The sequence below is a fragment of the Mizuhopecten yessoensis genome, unplaced genomic scaffold (assembly GCF_002113885.1).
Source record: "Mizuhopecten yessoensis strain PY_sf001 unplaced genomic scaffold, ASM211388v2 scaffold5877, whole genome shotgun sequence".
NCBI lineage: Eukaryota > Metazoa > Mollusca > Bivalvia > Pectinida > Pectinidae > Mizuhopecten > Mizuhopecten yessoensis.
The window spans coordinates 1,134,238-1,153,633 of NW_018406268.1; the positions used below are offsets into that span (position 1 = coordinate 1,134,238).

Genomic DNA, 19,396 nt, shown 5'->3' on the forward strand with positions numbered 1-19,396 from the left:
GCTATACTGTACCGTTATTTATTTTAAAAAGGCATTTGATACCGTCTGGAGAGCAGGTCGGTGGCAAAAACTACATAGCAGCAATATAAACGGGAAATGTTTCAAAGTTATCTATAACATGCATAATAATATTAAATCCTGTGTTCAATTCAATTCGAAAACGTCAGATTTCCATTTACAATGGCAATTTTGTAAACGCAAGACGCAGATTGATCAACCAGGCCCAAAAGTCAATATTTGCTATATACACAAAAATCAGGAACCTTTCTCTTCCTATAGATTTACAATAATAAAAAAATAAAAAAAATAATGGAACCGATTCTATTATATGGATCGGATGTATGGGGATTCGAAAACCTGAAAATGATCGAACAGATTCATCTCAAGTTTTGTAAAATAATTCTTAAAGTGAGATCTTCAACGCCCAATTTTATGATTTATGGCGAACTAGGTCGTGTGCCATTGGAAATAAATGTTAAACTAAAGAATGTTAGGTTTTTGGAGTAGAATAATTAGTAATGAAAACAAACTCAGCAGCATATTACTACGACTGGCTTTACATATGCAAAGCGATGATACTTTTTCGTTCAAATGGATTAACCATAAAAAAGGTATCTTCAACGAAACGTGATTTTCTTACATATTTTATAATAAATTACAGATGCCTGATGGATTTTACAAATACATTTTAAAGCAACGGCTTATTGATCACTTTGTACAACAACGGTTCGATGACATTACTAGCTCATCTCGTGGGCAGTACTACAATCTATTTAAAACGGAATTTGGTATAGAAAAATATTTACTTTTGCCAGAACATATCAGAACACCAATAACAAAACTGCGCACTTCGAATTTGAAGTTTCGAATTGAAACAGGTAGATGGTATAACATACCCCGAGATAATCGACTATGTAATTTGTGCGCGGAAAGTGTCGGGGATGAGTTTCATTATCTATTTGAATGCAATAATATAACTATATCCACCGTACGTAACAAATATACTCCTCGTTATTATTGTACAAACCCAAATATTTACAAGTTTAAAGGTCTTTTATCATTATGCAATCAACGAGTTCTGACAGGTTTATCTATTTTCCTAACCAAAATGGTTCCTCTTTTGTGAATGATGCATATGTATAACTGTTAATAGTTAAATAACTTGGGAATTATATGTATGTTTATTTATGTTTGCTTTGTACGTATTTTCCATTGTATGTCATATCATGTTATTATACCGTACAGGTTCTAAATTGAACTGTCCATTCTTTCAGTTATACATGTGTATATAAATATGTATAATGTACTTCATTTGCCATATCTGTAACTTTATTTCCTCATGTAACACATATTATATGTCTGAGTGTTAATAAAAATCTTAGGGAAGTGATTGAGATTCGTTCAAATGTTTCCCTATTTCCTCAATAGCTTTTACATGAGTACTAGTGTCAACGCCGTGGAAACAACATAGGTAAGTCACAATTTACCGTAATATATTAATCCCAATGTACAGTACATAGAAACATCACAACATTGTTTTAAATGACAACGTATGTAATATTGTATCACAATATTTTGAATAATGAGTATGAATTTGCATGTTATTCGTTAAATGACAAAAGGTTGTCAGGTAACACAGTAAGATCTAGCAACGAAGCTAATTAGAATAACAATAGTTTGGTCGTCTGCAATCCAATTTGTAAAAGTTCATCAAACAAAACAAAATAGTTGAAATCAGGACCAATATATCCATAGTTTAACTTTTCAGATGCAGAATATATTATTGATGACAATTTATTGAATCACTCGCTTATTTATCAATTATTGCTTGGAAAAGGAAGGAAACAAAAATAACAATTATTCCTAATTATTGTGGTTTCTTACGACTCACGTGGTTTATTCCAATACACATGGTCAGAGAGCATCTATGAAAGAAAGTGTAATGATTATTGTACTGTTAGTATGGTGAGCTTTGCAAAATCTAAAACAAACATGGTGAATGTTCTATTTCCAATGCACCTGTCTAATGATATGAAGTTCGATAACTGTGCCCCTTCTTTTTTTTACATGTATTATACAATTTGAGGCGATCATATGTCCTGGCTTACTCATCAAGTTGAAGGCTTTATTATAATAACTGATGTTTGAAATGAACGTGTCTCCAATATGTCCTGCCACGTCGGGTTTTGTTATGTAAATGCAAGCTGTGCACACAGAACACTACACTCGAACGTAGTCATACAGGCTGGCCCATTTATTACATAATTTTTAAACATGATCATAATTATATCAGTGGTGCAGGGAAAAGGAAAACTTCAGGGGTTTTATTAACTGATCCATTTTTATGGTCGGTGAAATTTACAATGTGTGTGAACTTAAATGACCTTAAATGACCCTTTCGTGTTGACTACGCTATGATATGTTAATTAATTACTGAAACAAATCAAAAAGAGGTAATTTTAAAACAAAACTAATTCATTTGTATATATATATATGTCTAAAAATATATATTTTACAATGGTCTTTAAACAAATCCCATTAATACCCCTGCCTGGCCCCAATGACAATACCATGCCCTAACGCTGTATTTACTCAGTTTAAAATCTCGCTATGGCCGACTGTGTACGCTTTACAGTTTATATGCAGTTTGTATGGTAGGAGGTTTTTGCGCTTTAATAGCTTTCCCGATGTAGGGTAGATGTGACGACATATCGCTATAGCGTCCGCCAACTCAGTCACCAATAGATCGGCTCAGCGTACCGGATCCCATGTAGTAATGTCTGTCCGGGGTAGCACCTCGCGTCGGAACAGGGAGTACCATACACTTAGGGCCGAACTATTGAGGGCCAATTCCTTGTTTGTGGATCCTGAGTTCCCGCCTAATAATACTTCCCTGACGTTTAATGGTCAGACGCCACCAGGCTTCGCCAAAGTTGTGTGGAAACGACCAACGGTAAGTACTAATGAGTTGTGTGTTGCCAATTAATAATAACACATACTTCCTACTTTCGATATACTCTCATGTTGCCGCGTCGTTTTAAGTGAGGCTGTGTAACCTATCATCAATAGTACCGTAGAAGCAATGTTTTGCAGACTTGAAACACATAGACATGAAAAAACAAACACTGGCAGAATGATCTACTCTCTAACCTACAGTCAGACCTTGAATCATGCGTTGATATTGTGTAGAACTGTCAGATCATGTGTAGGCCAGGCACTGGACTTGTACCAAACCCTACCTACATATATTGTTGTATACAAAACCATGGTATACTAAACTACCTGGGTAAAGTCGTGACCGTATCGACCGACTCTTTAACCCCTGTGGTAAATACATGACTGTCCAATACACACGTGTTAAATCAATACTTTTACCTGGTATGACGTTATACATACGATAACGGCCTCTTAAAATAGCCTATACACATATTCTCAAGTATTTCCAGTAACTGTCTTATGAAGGTGTCCCTTATTACTGTATATACATACATAACACATGTTACGGTGATGACAGACCTATAAGCAGACGACACATATATCACAAATTTTGCTTTAATGAACCAACACAAGCATCCTGCCGGTAATCGACATGTTTACGCGTATGGCTGTGGAGCGTGGAAACATATGGCCGCCGGGGACCTTACCGGTATAACCATAAACCCGAATTCATTAAAAGTGGATTTACCGGTTCACAAAAGAACATTCTTTTTCAAAATAGTTTTACTTATGTACATTTTTAAAGTATCACCTGAAAAACATCGTTTCCCACGTACCTTTTCCCAGCATTACTGCTTTCAATATATGCAAAATGAACTACTATTGCATGATTTTAATCTTTTTTCACGGTTTGTGGATATATACGTATGTACCCACGATCATGCTAGCTTTTTCTTTTATGTAAACACACTCACGTAATCTTACAATGACTCACCAACAGGACATCTCATTGTACAGACACACGATCCAACTGATTTCCTCAATATGATATGCAAGTAAGTTAAGTATTATGCACGACTAAGGTCATCACCACAAACACAATCTGACGTGCTATTGAGTTAAATGCGGTATTTACACGACCCCGGTTTATATCCACTATATAACGGGCTAGTGAGTTAAATACGGTTTTATACTTGACCCGGTTCGTCTCGACAATTTAATGTACTAGTGTGATAAATACGGTATTTACTACACAATATAACGAGCTAGTGAGTTCAATACGGTATTATACTTGACCCGGTTCGTCTCGTCTAGTGTGATAAATACGGTATTTACTACACAATATAACGAGCTAGTGAGTTCAATACGGTATTATACTTGACCCGGTTCGTCTCGTCTAGTGTGATAAATACGGTATTTACTACACAATATAACGAGCTAGTGAGTTAAAAACGGTATTATACACGACCGGTCCTTGTCAATGTCATTTTTTAACTGATCTGGCTACCGAGGCACGAAATGATAGTTTTGTATAACCCCGAACTATTTAAATCTACATAGTAGTTTTGGTTGTAGACGGCTCTGATTGTTATCGTGATATCAACGGCAAAACAATGATGGTCTTTAGTCATAAATACAACTACATGATAACCTAATGGAAGCGTTGATCAGTTTTTGATTCGATAAATCCTGTTATCACACAACGGACAATGTAAAGTACACGACGGTAAAAAACATGTTAATAGCACGCTAACCACTCATGTGGGCAGACTAGATAAATACACGAATTCCGACATCATCCTTAACAGAAAAAATGTCAAGGTCGTGTACTGACACTATTGTAGATACGACTGCACCAGTGAAAGCTTGCATGCAATTATATAACTTCACTAGTTACAACACCTTTTTGAAAATTGAATGAATCAATGATCGTTTTCCTGTTTATTGTTAAAATTTGTAGTCTACATACAAACAATAGTATCAAAACCCTGCTATGCTTTTGTAAAATATAAACATGTACATTAACAAGCGCATGTAAAAAAAGTATGCATTGGCAAGATAATCTGATCAAAAACAAACGAAGTAATATTTCTTCTGAATGAGACGAAGACAAATATATAAAGTATCATTTAGGTTAATTATAAATGTAAACTCTTGCTGTGATCTAAATGTATTTTGGTGTTTTTTTTCTAGAACACAAGCAGCATATATTTTTCCACTAAGCTTTAGAAGAATTTGCATAATAAGTTGGCGTGCTTTTCAGTAGGACTAATGATAAGAACAAAAGGAATTTATCATACAGAAATGTTGTTTGTAACGCAAACAAAAGAGGAACTGAACGATGAACATTACAGCCGGAAGGTCTCTGAGGTTACTTATAGTCGTGAAAGTGTTGTAACAATACAGGGTAGTATCTCCGACTTCTGACCTCTCTGTACAACGTAAAATGTTGATGGGTGTTTTATGACCTGTCCTCAGAAAGGTTAGTAACTGTTACCTCCTTAGGGTGAGTGTCCCACAGTGATGGTACATTTCGTCAATGAACAGTTGCCAAGACATTAAACGAACACCTCAGAAACCTCCCATGGGTGATGTATGTTTTATTATTCTCACATTTCTAACACTAATTATGCTATTTTTGTTATTGTATAGGACATTGTTAAACATCCAAAACTATTTGTAAGAGGAGTGAGCAGATTCGACCTTGACCAAGGAGCTTTGGGTAAGTTAAGTATCACTTCATACAAAAACATCGCGGAATGTTTGAATTTTTGATATAGCAATAATTGTAGATACTTTAAGTGCCTGTCATTTAGAGAAAGAGTATCAAAATTGTTGATATTAAGTTACGTTGTCTTGATCTACATAAGTAGAATCGCATGGTCTGTTGGTCGAATGGTCCCAACACAGAATGGTGTGTGTATGAACATTAGTCTGTTCACGGCCTCCAGTCCGGGTCAAGCGATCAGACTGATATTGTGACATTCCTCTTTTAACGATTTATAGATAAATTACATCGCACAATTTAACAGTTAAAGACATGTATTTAAACATAACGTTAATATGTATGTACTTTTAAATATTGTAAGGAGAGGGCTTGTATAGGCTATGCCTGTTGCCAAATTCCGATTTTAGTTAGGATCTGTGCAATAAAATATTCTGAAATGAAATATATAGTATAGCAAACTTTACATACATAATGTGAATTCTACAGAGACCAACTCATGCTTTCTTATGAATCAGTCATTGATAATTTCGTAATCAGCCACTTATGGTGCTGCAGAAAACTAAGAAACACTCAGACACCTTTTCAAAATTGGGGAAATTGAAGTGAACTATTAAGATGGTAATCCTATTAGGGCCGATTTGATCAGAAAATAAGGAAATGAATCTGCCTCAACTTAAATAAGTTGATCATATCATCTTTTTTAGATCAACCTCATAATTTCGCATGCACAGGTATATATATAAGACTCTTACATTAATATTGGTTGTCACAAATTCGTTTAACACTATAAAGAGTAATTTTGTTGTAGACGACTAATGTTAATTTATTGTTTAGAGACCACTCCCATTTTTTGATCATGCAACTCTTATGTCTGAATTTCGTTTTTGTTTTGTAAAGTTAATTATTCCTATTTGAAAAGTTTATAGTACCCTGTCCTTCAATACAAACTGCAGTTCTGCTTAAAGTGCCGGAACGCTTATATTTCCGGATCACACAATTTGTGTGCGTATGGGAATGGGGGATTACATGATATCATTACGTCTTTTCACTTTTGACGTGTCAGTTCATCTAGTTTTTTCTTGAATGACTTTCCGTTCGATTTTACCTTGGCGTTGTGATATTTTTTTTTATATTGTATTTCATGTAGGAAACTGCTGGTTTATCGCCGGTGCGGCTGTAGTAGCAACCCACGGTAAACTTATAGAACGAGTCGTCCCTAACGATCAGGACTTCGAAGTCGATTATGCAGGTATGAGGGAAAATTGTCTGGTTCTGTAAAACAAAATGTGTTTTAAACACAAAGGAGCCTTTTTTTCTGTGGAAAAGTATGATCTAAGTACAATATAAGTGTAAATGAAATAATACGACAGGAACATTGATGTTGCCCTTTTAGTTCTTTAATAGTATTTGTCATTTGTTATTTCCATTGCAATTTTCTTTTTCTTTTCAGTTTATTTATGAGGTTATGTTCCATTTGTGTTCTACCAAACACATAGGACACACCTGTGATCATGAATGACCTGCAACATAACGTTTATATCTCTAGGTATTTTCCACTTCAACTTTTGGTGGTACGGTAAGTGGACGGAGGTGGTCATTGATGATTACCTGCCCACGGATGGTTTCCGACTTATATATGGCAGGAACAGGGAACAGCCGGACGAGTTCTGGCCAGCACTTCTCGAAAAGGCTTACGCCAAGTAAGAAAACCTATGTTTTCCAAAGCAAATGAAATGTTGTTCTTCTAACTGATGTGCGATGACACTTTCGTATTACTTTCTTCAGCCTAGTTCTTGTGTAGTGGTACTACAAATATGTATACTCTATACAACTACATGTACGTAAAAATAGCGCTATTGAGATTATAATCTGCCTTTAAACGATATAAAACTTTCTGTATCCTGTACATATATGATGACACATTATACATTTCCTCACTCTCTTGTATTAATCAATCTGGAATCTGGAACGATAAGAATCTCCATCCATTATGCTATGTCTAGTGATGTGGTCAAGTTCATTGATGAGTGTGTTGTATGCATACCTGGTTGTAGTTGTGTTTGGGAGGATGATATATAGTAATTTGAAGATATATAACGTGCAATACGTTTCTCTTTCAATATGTTATGTAGTTTTAAGGTGTGTTTCAACAGTCTATGTCGAGATGTGGTTCTGAGTATAAAAAGAGTAACTTGTTTATTAATGTAATCAAGGGCTAATTTATGTTTCATAAATTGTGTTGTTAATGAAAATTGAATAATAAAAAGAAATCACTGATGTTTTCGGGTTACGGTAAATCTCTTTATTATTGCGTGTGCGTATTCGCGAGATATCTAAATTCGTGATCGTCTTACCTCGGTCAAAAATATAAATCTCGCTTAAAATATGTAACTTACAGTATGTTAACGTCTTAATTGTTTCCTCTAGAATACGTGGCTGCTACCAGGGAATCGATGGAGGGAAATTGGACTATGCCATTGTCGACCTGACTGGAAGTATATCGGAGAGAATAGATATGTCGAATAAATCAAATGTACCCAGCAACCTGTACGACATCATGTGGAAATGTTATAAAATGAATTCCATGCTAGGGGCGAGCATTTCTGTGAGTAACTTCCATAATTATGAAATTTATTTTATAAAACGCACATACTTATCCTCATAGTATCAGTTTTTCTAACCTCATAAGATGAATTGATTAATATGCACAGTGTGAGATTTTTAATTTTTAATTTGTTTTATATGACATTGTATATTCTATTGTATTGTGTGTAACTTGCTATGTAATTGTAAATGTGCAAATAAAATAGAACTGCATTATAATTTTTATTCTTTTTAATGAGTTATTCAATCAAATGTATGATTCATTGACATATTTTCGTGATTGGTAGTTTGTTATGTTTAGTTATAATACTGATACGTCTGCATAAAACTTTAAAACTTGTCTTTATTAATGTCCCTCTCGTTATAGTTGAAGTCCCCAAGCGGTTCCACAAGACGGGAAGTAGAACTACCAAATGGACTGTTCATGGGTCATGCCTACAGTATAACGGGGCTAGCTACAGTAAGTAGATTCCTAGCCCTATTTCAAAAGAGATATCACTATTTGTCCACTTATTGCAATCCCTGAACTATGTGTTGATGTATGACTGGGTTCTTTATGAGTTTTATGTATAACTAGATCGGGAACTGGAATATAGTTTAAAGGGTATTGTTTCAGGTCAGGAATAATAATCATATATAACGAAGATTCCATGTAGAGAAAAATAATAAAATGATCGTCATCTTTTTTTTTTTTTTTTGCAGTCAGGATCAGTCTATTCAAATTTAAATTGTCATTTTTCCATGCTTCTTATTCGTGTTGTTCGAGATAAATATTAAACATCAAGTGTAACATATTGACAATATATTTATAATACTCATGTTTATCAACAAACATCGAAAGCAGGTGCTGCAAATAAACACATTACATTGAAACGTCATAATCTTAATAGCTTTGAACAACAGTGGAGGGATATATCATTTACACGCATACTGTCCAGTATGTATGATGTACATAACGAATCATGATTTATACAGGTACCGTATCGAGGGATGTCCGTACAGCTGGTCAGACTGAGAAACCCATGGGGACGTGACGAGTGGAAAGGCGACTGGTCAGACGGGTAATAGTCATTCAGTATATTTTTAAAATCCATGAAAGGAGTGGTGAATAGAGTAAAAAAGGGACAGTTTTTCCATTAGTTCTATTGTGAGATGATGATTTATCCAAGGTAAACAGCATACAGTTATCGTTTATGAATATTCGCCTGATTTATATATATTATATTAGGTATACAACAAATATTCCCTCTTCATTAGGGGAGGGTTATGCAGAAAACAAAGCACTGCAAAATGTACCTCTTTTGTGTGTCTAAAGGACACTATCCCGTCTTTGCGTATTGCAGAGTTATCTTCTCTTGGGAGCAGGGATTGATTGTTACGTCATTGGTTTGTGTGAGAAAATTTCGTCGTTTTCTCAAAAATTAATGACGTTCCTCTCACAAACAAGTGACGTAACAATCAATACCTGCTCCAAAGAGAAGATAACTCTGCAATACGCAAAGACGGAATATTACGCAAACAATACAAAAGCGATATTATGGATATAGATACGGATTTAATGTGCTGAAGAGAAAAGTATAATACGCATTATACATATCTTTGCCCGTATAAATGGAAACGTTACCATGCTCATGCATAGATTCTTTTCTTAAACCAACTTTCCTCCTACTCGCTTAAAGTGAAGTGTTCACATTGAAAATGGTATTTGCCTATAAGTCTCCCTAGAGTTCCTCCAAATCATTGACAAAATGTGAAGTTTTATTCCTTTATCACCAGAACAAGAAATTGGGCTTGAGGACGGCATCTGAGTTGGAGCATGAGAACGGTTTCATTAATACGGCCCCAGGTCTATACATATGTACAGCTCATCGGACATTGCGTCGCATAACGATTGTTGGATATTATAAAGTCAAAATTTAAGTCAAAAATGCAAAATTAGAAGAAGAAAAAAACACAAATCAATAAAAATTCATGGCTTATCAAATTGCACGTTGTATATGTATTGACATTATTACATTGAATAAAAGACATGTAATATGATGTTAATATATACTGTTTTGATGGACAGGTCTGACCAGATGAGAAGCATGTCACAGGAAGTCCGAAAACAGCTAAATATTGTTGTGAGGAACGACGGGGAATTCTGGTATGTTTCACGTGATCATTGCACTTGTTTATTATTAGTTTATTATTTTTTATTACATTGGAGTCGTTGTTGACTGAAGGTAAATATTGAGGAAACGACGAATCTTCGATTCCGACCGACATATCGTGACTATACAAAGGTTGTTTTAAATATGAATGTATATTTCACGTTGAAACTTCAAAATAATTAACATGTTTCCAAATACGTGTTTGTTTACTTAGATATCAAAAGAATTATACGCAACTTATTATGACGTCAGATTCAGACAGTTCCCTAAAATCGATATGTACGAGGAACGAGTTCAGGATTTCTTATCATATACTTAACGATAGTGTAAGCAAATACACATTTTAGGAATAAACATCATTTTTGACGTTATATTTTACAAAATGTTAGATCTTCTATTCCAAATAACCAAGTGTTACCTTTCTGTTAACCAGGATGTCCTACCACGATCTGCTGCTAAACTTTGACGAAGTACAACTCTGTCACCTGCAACCGGATGCTTTGACGTCGGAGATAGTAAATGATGAGGCAAGTTACGGAAAGCAAACTGTTCTTAACTGTCTTAAAAATTCTGAAAAGTTACAATCATCATCATCATCATCATCAAGTATCTGTACAGTTAGTCTAGAAATAGAGAGATTTAATAGGCGATGCCTGTGCTATTTGTACATTTACTACAATTATTTTGAAATGAAATTTAGTTAGTATTAGACTATTTACACTTCTTCTATTCACAACAAAAACAAACAAACAAATCTAATGGAAACAACGCCAAAAACGCATACATGTTTTATAATAACCGTAGCTGTATTTCGTGTTGTAGAAACAGGAGGCATGGCAGGTCGTGGTGTACCATGATGCCTGGCTAAAAGGTGTTACTGCAGGGGGCTGTGGTAACAAACCGCATCAGGGTAGGTAACTGTATGATTACAATTACTATTGTTTTAAATGTTTATGGCATTATCGGCACAATACAAGAATACAAACGGGCCCTGTAATAGCATATGTCGGTGAATAATTTCAAATGACTTGACCAAACAATGCAAATATATTATATTAAATAAAAACCTGATCAAACATTTAACAACATACTTTTTTTGGAATATGGATTGCCTGGCCTACACATCAAGTCTGGTAACAAAACAAAAACGAAACCGTTAAAATATACACTTTAATCAGTAACAGTTTTGAAGCTGTTTATAGCATTCATGAATACGGTAACTTTTATTTAACGGTTATCATAATTTACTGCTTTTAAATTAGCGGGAAAAGAAGCGATTATGATAACCGTTAAAAACATGTGCGTTAACAGTAAATTTCTCTGTCCAGATCTTTACTGGAGGAATCCCCAGTTCTTTATCACACTGAAGGACGTAGACAACACGGACAGAAACAACATGTGTACACTCATCGTGTCCCTCATAGAGAAGGAACAGGACAACAGAAACAAGGTGGCAATGGCCTTCGACATTTATAGAGTACGTGTGTGATTTTGACCTGATAAGTATGTTCTATTTACTGGGAACGTGTATAATATTTATCAGATACGTGTATGCTACTAATGTTTTTATTCAATTCAGTGTTATAACAATTTGCATCTAAACAAAATTACCTGATATGGATCTAACTGCAAATAAACACAACATAAACCGTTGTAACTATATAAAAAACATAATTTCGATACTCCGGTTGCAAGCCTACCTTTCTCATTCAGTCCAAATCGGTTCATTAGGTGATAAAATATTTCGTAAATTTTACACGGAAACAAGAAACAGGAACGATGATGGATTTTAAAGCTTATCCAGAACCATTATCCTAATGTTTTTTCGACGTCCTACAAATTCTGATTTATGACATTTACGTCAATATCTACACTTAATTTGTATATTTATATTACATGTCCTGTTATGAAGACATACACTCCTTGATATATAACGATATACTCTCCCATTTTGGCATCTACATATATTAAGTTAGAGGCAGCTATTGTGGGAAACCCCAGCAGAATTGGGAATATGCTTTTGTATCTTCAATAACGTTCATCAGTTTGGAAATAAATGGAAAAGTATGACATTAGGAACCTTCTGAATATCTACTTAGGCAATGTGCAATATCCCCAGATAGTCGCATTGTGATATTTATCATTGATACATGTATTTGATACTGTTCACAGCTCAAGAATCCACAGAGAAGACCGCTGGATGGCGATTCTTTGTCAAGAAATGCTCTTCTTCTACAAAAATCTTCCGGTACATACGAATTCTATAGAGAGAAAACGAAACGGTTTGAACTTACACCTGGAACGTATGTCGTCATCCCTAGTACGTTTTACCCGAATGTAGAGTCACAATTCATGCTACGATTCTTCACAGAAAAACCTTTTGACAGTGGGTAGGTATTCTTCAAATGTTGCATGAATCCGTTTTAATCCCTACCCATATCTTCCCCAAAAGAGGACAACACACAGTATATATACCACTAGGGAATACCAAATTGTAAACAAAACTATTATTTGAACGCAAGATCGAGGAAACTATGGCAGAATTTATGAACGAAAATAAAAGATTGACAAGGAGACTCTTGAAAAGATCAATGAGGATAAGAAGAGTTTCTGTTTCAAAATCAATTCATTGTCCTTTTTACTGCTAAAATGACAATTCCACGTACTTTTAACGCTAAAACTTATAATTATTTTTACCATTACATGGTGCTGATAGCAAAATGTTGGAAACTATAACTAGTAAGGCTCAATGTACCAGAAACTAATTTGGTCTTTATTAGTATCAACACTAGTTTCTACTATATTTGGTATGAACAGCAATGGAAGTGATGAACAATGTTTGCCTTATATTTTGTGGTATAAAAAGCCCGAGGCATTTGCCTTGCTTAACGATATTTTGCGATATATTGTATTGTGACGTCATGATTCACGGAAAATTCTTCCTGGTCAGAAGCAGAAATCATGAGAAGAACATTGTTTTATTGACTTATGAACGACTTTATGGTAGAAATGCATCCCAAACTCATTATGGATAGTTGACCATGTGTCATTTTACAACTTCATATTCAGCTAACTCGAGTTAGATAAACTTGATACCCAACCAACACTAACTGTGGGACCTCTCAATACAGTACCCACCTATGAGGATATACGATGTTTTCGTCATTTAACACATGCTATAGCCCTCCCTTATGTGTATTTGATCGCCGTATACTTATTTCAGTGTTCTGGATGAAGAGCCTGGGCCTGGACCATCATCCGTGAGTATTAGATGCGTAGTCATTCGAGCGATTGATTTAAAGTTATGCAATATCTTATCTGAAACGGTCTGTCAAAACGTTCATATCATTGCTTTGCAACATTGGTTTAGATATATGAGCATGCATAGGTAAAAACAAAATGATACGAAGGAATACAATGGCGTAGGATATTCTCATTTATTTAACAAATAATTAACGAGTTTGTTTCAACTGGTGCAAAAGTATCGCTGATGTGAGTGAGTGTAGCGTATTTCTAAATAGCAGTCGCTATAAATATATATGTATCAAATCATGCTCTTCAAAGTGACGCACTATTGTGTAGATTTGCCCAGCATAATACGCCCTGGTCTTACTGGACATGCACAGTATAATACAAATAGATAATCCTCATATATAACATGGACTTTTTCAGACCGTCACAACACCGATGGAAGATCCTACTAAAGCTATTTACAAAAGATGCACCAAAGAAGATGGAAAGATGTATGCGAGAGAATTAAAGCATTTTTTAAGGGAACTGACTGTTCTTGGTAAGGACATAATTCGTGCTCGTGCTATATTTTCCATGACATTCATATCATCACGGGGGCAATTGGTATGACTTCATTTACGTCAATATTTAGCCGCGCAAGTTCTGAAGACTAATATTATCTACTATGATAAATACAAAGTATTCGTAATGTTAATACAATGATATCGAACGCTTCTTCAACTTGCATGTTATTAATTCGTTCTGAATTCTTTTAATAAAGCTGGTATGAATGCAATCCGATTTAATATACCATTTGTAATGCATACCACATTTTTTTCATAATACTCGTGTTAGCTAATTACTTTAAAGAAATACCGTATTTAGAACACCAAACATTCATGCTTTCATTAATTACAATAATATAAGTAAACCATCATCAGTATTGCTGGAGGCCAGACAACGAAAGTTAAAAAAGTTAGAGTTGTAAAAAGCCAAATATATATATAAAAAAAAACACCGTAAGATGACTATTGTTTTCTTTGAAAAGTATCTGTTTATATTCCAGAACACAAGGAACCGATCAAGTTTAGCACTGAAACTTGTAGAAGCTTAGTGACTCTGATGGATGTATCCTTCCCGTGTTACAATCTTGTCAGTCTAGCTTGTCATTCCGCACACAATCATCTACATAACTGAGCAGTTCTCCGTAACAAACGCAGCACCTGTTTGGTCATGCTAGAGTTTTAAAGTCGATTTCCACCGAAGAAATTCGCAAATATTAAGTGTTTGCGAGTAAATATCGTCCGCTGGAGTTATTTTAAATAAGTGATATTCTAAATTGATTCGTGATTTTCGAAACTTCTTAACCAATGTTACAATGGCGCATGACCTGATCATTCACCTAACAAAGGTTATAGAGAATACAAAGTTTATAGTTATGGAATCCATACGATTTAACAAACTCTTGGTAATACTAAAACAACTTCAGACAAATTCATATTAAAACAATGACATATATGGAAACAAAAGCCTTGGTTTGCAATCAGATTCTATATTGGATGTATCATTATACCTACTCTTATAGCATGTTTACAGCAGATAAGATACTGATAATCGAAGGTCATTTAGAAATGTAGAAAAAACGTTATTTAGGTTATAATATCGTCGCATTATGGCAGTTTTTGCTGCTAATCCTTAACGTTATTTAGAGAAATCGTTCTGGGGCGCTGGACTATGATGAGGCGTTGAAGGCCTGGAAGGAGATCCAGGGATTCAGGGTAAGTTCGGCGTATTATCCAGTAAGTACAATATCTCAACGATACTTACTGAAGATAATGCAATGTCAGTTTCAATAAAAAGTCACTTGAAACGTTATAACAATCACAAACGCGTAAATATATAATTAATTAATTACTAAATGAATCAAATTCTTATTGTTTTTTCCAGGCTGTATTCAAACAGTCCGACGTGGATGAATCCGGAAATGTAAACACGTACGAACTTGGGAAAATGTTTGCTAAGCTAGGTAATTTGATTAAAACGTGACGATGTTAGAGTTGCAAGACATTGTTGCAACGCATAACTAACATGTTACCTCACTGATGATAGATGAGAAATTGCAAAAGGACCGCAAATTAAAATAAATTAACGAATTATTTAGAACCGAACGTTTGTTATTTTCAGCAAAAACATCACAATAAGTGGGTAATTACTATTTTTCACACTTTGAAGTATGTAACAATAGAAATAGAATAATAGATATGCCATTTCAATAACAAACGAATGAATCCTAATACAAGTCAGTAAAACTTCAACCTCAGCCTGGTATTGTCCGAGATACAAATACTCATCTCGAACTTGACAACAAAAGAACAATAAGTTAATTGCATACACGTTATTTTCAGGTTTCCCTATCAGTAGAATGGTGCTGACTGGCATAGTACGACGATACGGTGGAAGGGATAACTCTATATCTCTGCCCGACTTCATCGTCATCTTGTGTAAATTAACAGTGATGTATAGTAAGTAGGAGTAGCATTTAAAGATTCCACGTGTTTTTCACGTGATAAAATATGTGATATTGTCTGTTCTTATGGTACTCTTAATTTTCCACTGAGTTCTCTAGACAACGGTCTGGTTTTCCTTGACGTCGGGTCAAGACGGGTACTGACTTACTATACTATGACGTCATAATTGAATGGTGTCATTGAAAACCTGTCTTCGTCCTTGCATCATTTTGATCGCAAAGTTGAGAAAAAGAGTATAATTCCATCATTAGTAGAAAAATCAATTTAAAAAAAAATACTTCCTGTTTATTTACTGCGTAAATAATAGTTCTAAATTAAACTTGCTAAACACATTAATAATAACGCCAATTTGGCGACGTTTCATATATATAGTATTGCTCAAAAGAGAGTAGTACCTTCGGTACACGTATAATCACGTGAGCAACGCTACATTAGCAGTTCCCTCGGGATAGGGTATTAAAGTATCAAAAAGTATGTTATTTTGTTTTTCCTCATTTCTGCTTTTGCTATTTGCTTTTTGAAAACTTACCTGCAAATGTAAGTTGAATGGTCTTTCATCGTTTTTTTCAGGTCTATACCAAGACCATTCAGGCGGAGCAGACACAGCTAAAATCAGCATGAATGAGGTATGTATTTAGGGAGGTATCCCCTTGTGTCGTATAGTTACTTACACTTTTCCAAAAAAATGATTGTCATCTCCAAATATAAAGTAAGTTCATACACCGTTCCTAAAATAGACCATCAAAGTTATAATCTCCAAATATAAAATAAGTTCATACACCGTTCCTAAAATAGACCATCAAAGTTATGACGGTTATTTCACCTGTAATAGCCAAACCAATTAACAAATATGAGCTTTAACGCCATCTGAAGATGATCTTTGAAGAATTCCATTTTCGTATGTAGCTTGCAAAGTAAAACAATATTCGCTGTACCAATAAAGATAAAATAAAAACGTTACATTGGCATCAATAGTTACATGAAATAATTGTTATATTTGTTTTGTTTACAGTTTTTGTATTTCTCCATGTTCTGTTGATGGAAGAGACAGTACACACAGTGTGAGCCGTCACATTACTGTCGTCACAACAGAAACACGCCATGGATGGGTATGTGTGAGCACGCTACTGTGTTAACATGACCAGAGGAAAGAATAATAGAATATTTCGTAAAATTGTAACGTTCCGTTGCAATTCCGATTATGTGTACGCTTGGAAAAAATGCCCAAATCATCTTATTTCCACTAGATTTGTGGAAGAAATATGCTTTCTAAAAAAAAAGGCATTACAACTCAAGTCTATAAAATTATTTTGTTGACTTTTAATAATGTTTAATAGATTGTGTGAATTTAATGGGATAAAGGAAATGTTTAACTTTTTTTTGTAGAATCATTAAGTAAATGTGATAATCAATTTGGACGACAATTTTGTAGTGTATCGAATATTTTAGTCTTCTGTTTTATAGCAGTAGTTCTCAGGTACTAATTTACGCAATATTTGATGCAAGTTTCAGTTGCTTTTTGATGAATTACACATTTGATTATGCTCATCATTCAGAGAGAAAGCCCATACTTTTACAATTAAACTACCTTTGAATACGTTCTCAACTATTGACGTGATATATGTGCTTTTGGCCAACGGTCAAGAGAAAACGCCTATTAAACAAAGGCAAGAACACAAAGAAGAAAAAGTATTGTAACTTATCTGGCGAGTTTTAACACTGTTAAGAGTGTCTCTTTTATTTGTTATCTTTGAAGATCTGTTTATTTCTTGTCGAAACTGCAACCGTGTTGTCATTTGTCATATCACCATTAACCTTTTCACCCCTATGCACATTTCGCTGACTCATTATGGATTGATCTGGATGAGTCTATGATGGTCTACAGTGTGAGACAGTTAACATATGGTACTGCAGTCACATCTGAAATCGGATTAGGAAGCATCCTAAATCTATAGTTGTTTGCAAATATCAATTGAAATAGTTACAATGGTGTTGAGTACATGCAGAGTTGTAACAGATTTGTAATCTTTTCTCGTTATAATAGTTATGATTTATGGACATAACTTAATCATAAATTTATGGAAGCAACAATCAATGATTCGGTTTATTTTATTTCCATGACAACGAATGTATGTCTCAATTATCATGCTGTAATTGATCATTATATACTGTTGCATAATGAATACTGTAGCATATTTTAATATATATTGGTGGTCTTTACGTGTCCTTTTTTTCTGTTTAATCCATGATTGTGAATTTGTTCGGGCAGCTGTGGTAGCATTTTGGAGGCAAGGGATGATGGGTGATGTTATGCGAGGAGATTGCCGGGAATGTTTAGTGCTACGCGGATAAAATGATGAAAACCTCCTCTTTTGTTGCTTATCTTATCTGTAGTTATTTTATAACAATTTATAATTTTGAAATAATTGTTTTCAATAAAGACATTTTAAATTCATTCACAAAGTGTTCTGTTTTACTGAAATATATCAATAACCAGGCTATTGTCATTGGGTTTACTGTAACTAATTTCGGCAATGTGAAAGGAGTACACTGTATGCAGTGTCTGTTTCCTTTATATACTGGAAAAATCAATTAACCTATTAATGATTCAATAAAACCAAGTAATGTATAGTCTAAATTGTTTTCCTCAAAGATGCAATGTTAATCTGTATATATTTATAAGTACTATGAGAAGTGAAGTAAAAATGACATTCAGAATAGTATTTTAATGCATCAGTTCCCTCTACAACCTAATTTACTGCATCATAATCACATCGAGATATTGATAAGCGATATTGACTCGATGTTACTATTTCTAGAAACAGCAGATCAATATTTTGTTAATAGTATCGCTTCAATTGTAACGTCACAATGCCCTCTGCTAAACGCAGCAATTTCTTACCTAAAATCACGAGATTTGGTACAAGGGAAGTCAGCTTGTGTCGAACAATATGTATAATTCGAAGAGATAAAATCAGATCTCAAAGTTGATAGGAAACAACAACAGGAACCGATTAGACTTCAAGATATGGGATAGGCATCCTCAACACTCACAAAAAGCGTGCACCACATGTGGTATCTGCCATGATGTCTGCCATCAATGTTGAAAAATATGTAGGTCACCAGTGGTCTAAGACAGGGTGAACAAGTCTTAAATAAGACAGCCAAAATCTGTCACGAACCCCAACAAAGACTGGAGGCGAATCATCGATCCT

At 34.6% G+C, this 19,396-nt stretch overlaps 1 protein-coding gene across 3 annotated transcripts; it reads left to right on the top strand.

Annotated features, from left to right (window-relative positions):
- Nucleotides 1-1,430: 1,430 nt before the first annotated feature.
- Nucleotides 1,431-18,636, top strand: LOC110451222 (calpain-9-like). Of its 3 annotated transcripts, none has more exons than XM_021499137.1 (21): nt 1,431-1,471; nt 2,680-2,953; nt 5,590-5,659; nt 6,813-6,914; nt 7,212-7,365; nt 8,093-8,270; nt 8,637-8,729; nt 9,245-9,330; nt 10,338-10,415; nt 10,856-10,949; nt 11,245-11,332; nt 11,751-11,899; nt 12,595-12,812; nt 13,646-13,682; nt 14,095-14,212; nt 14,720-14,781; nt 15,363-15,431; nt 15,601-15,679; nt 16,059-16,175; nt 16,752-16,807; nt 17,194-18,636. In XM_021499137.1, the coding sequence occupies exons 2-21, from the start codon at nt 2,777-2,779 to the stop codon at nt 17,218-17,220; spliced, it is 2,052 nt and encodes a 683-aa protein (XP_021354812.1). In that variant the 5' UTR covers nt 1,431-1,471; nt 2,680-2,776; the 3' UTR covers nt 17,221-18,636. The 3 variants fall into 3 exon arrangements, with proteins under 3 accessions (XP_021354812.1, XP_021354813.1, XP_021354811.1); XM_021499138.1 differs by having other exon boundaries at nt 1,453-1,471; nt 2,694-2,953; XM_021499136.1 differs by lacking the exon at nt 1,431-1,471 and having other exon boundaries at nt 2,581-2,953.
- The last annotated feature ends 760 nt before the right edge of the window (nt 18,637-19,396 follow it).

What these genes read in the sequence shown, in the direction of transcription:
- LOC110451222 (XM_021499137.1), top strand. Translation starts at nt 2,777, where the DNA reads ATGTCTGTCCGGGGTAGCACCTCGCGTCGGAACAGGGAGTACCATACA. An exon ending in TGGTAACAAACCGCATCAGG is followed by an intron (nt 11,333 to 11,750) that starts GTAGGTAACTGT and finishes TTCTCTGTCCAG; the next exon opens with ATCTTTACTGGAGGAATCCC. An exon ending in AAGGGAACTGACTGTTCTTG is followed by an intron (nt 14,213 to 14,719) that starts GTAAGGACATAA and finishes TTTATATTCCAG; the next exon opens with AACACAAGGAACCGATCAAG.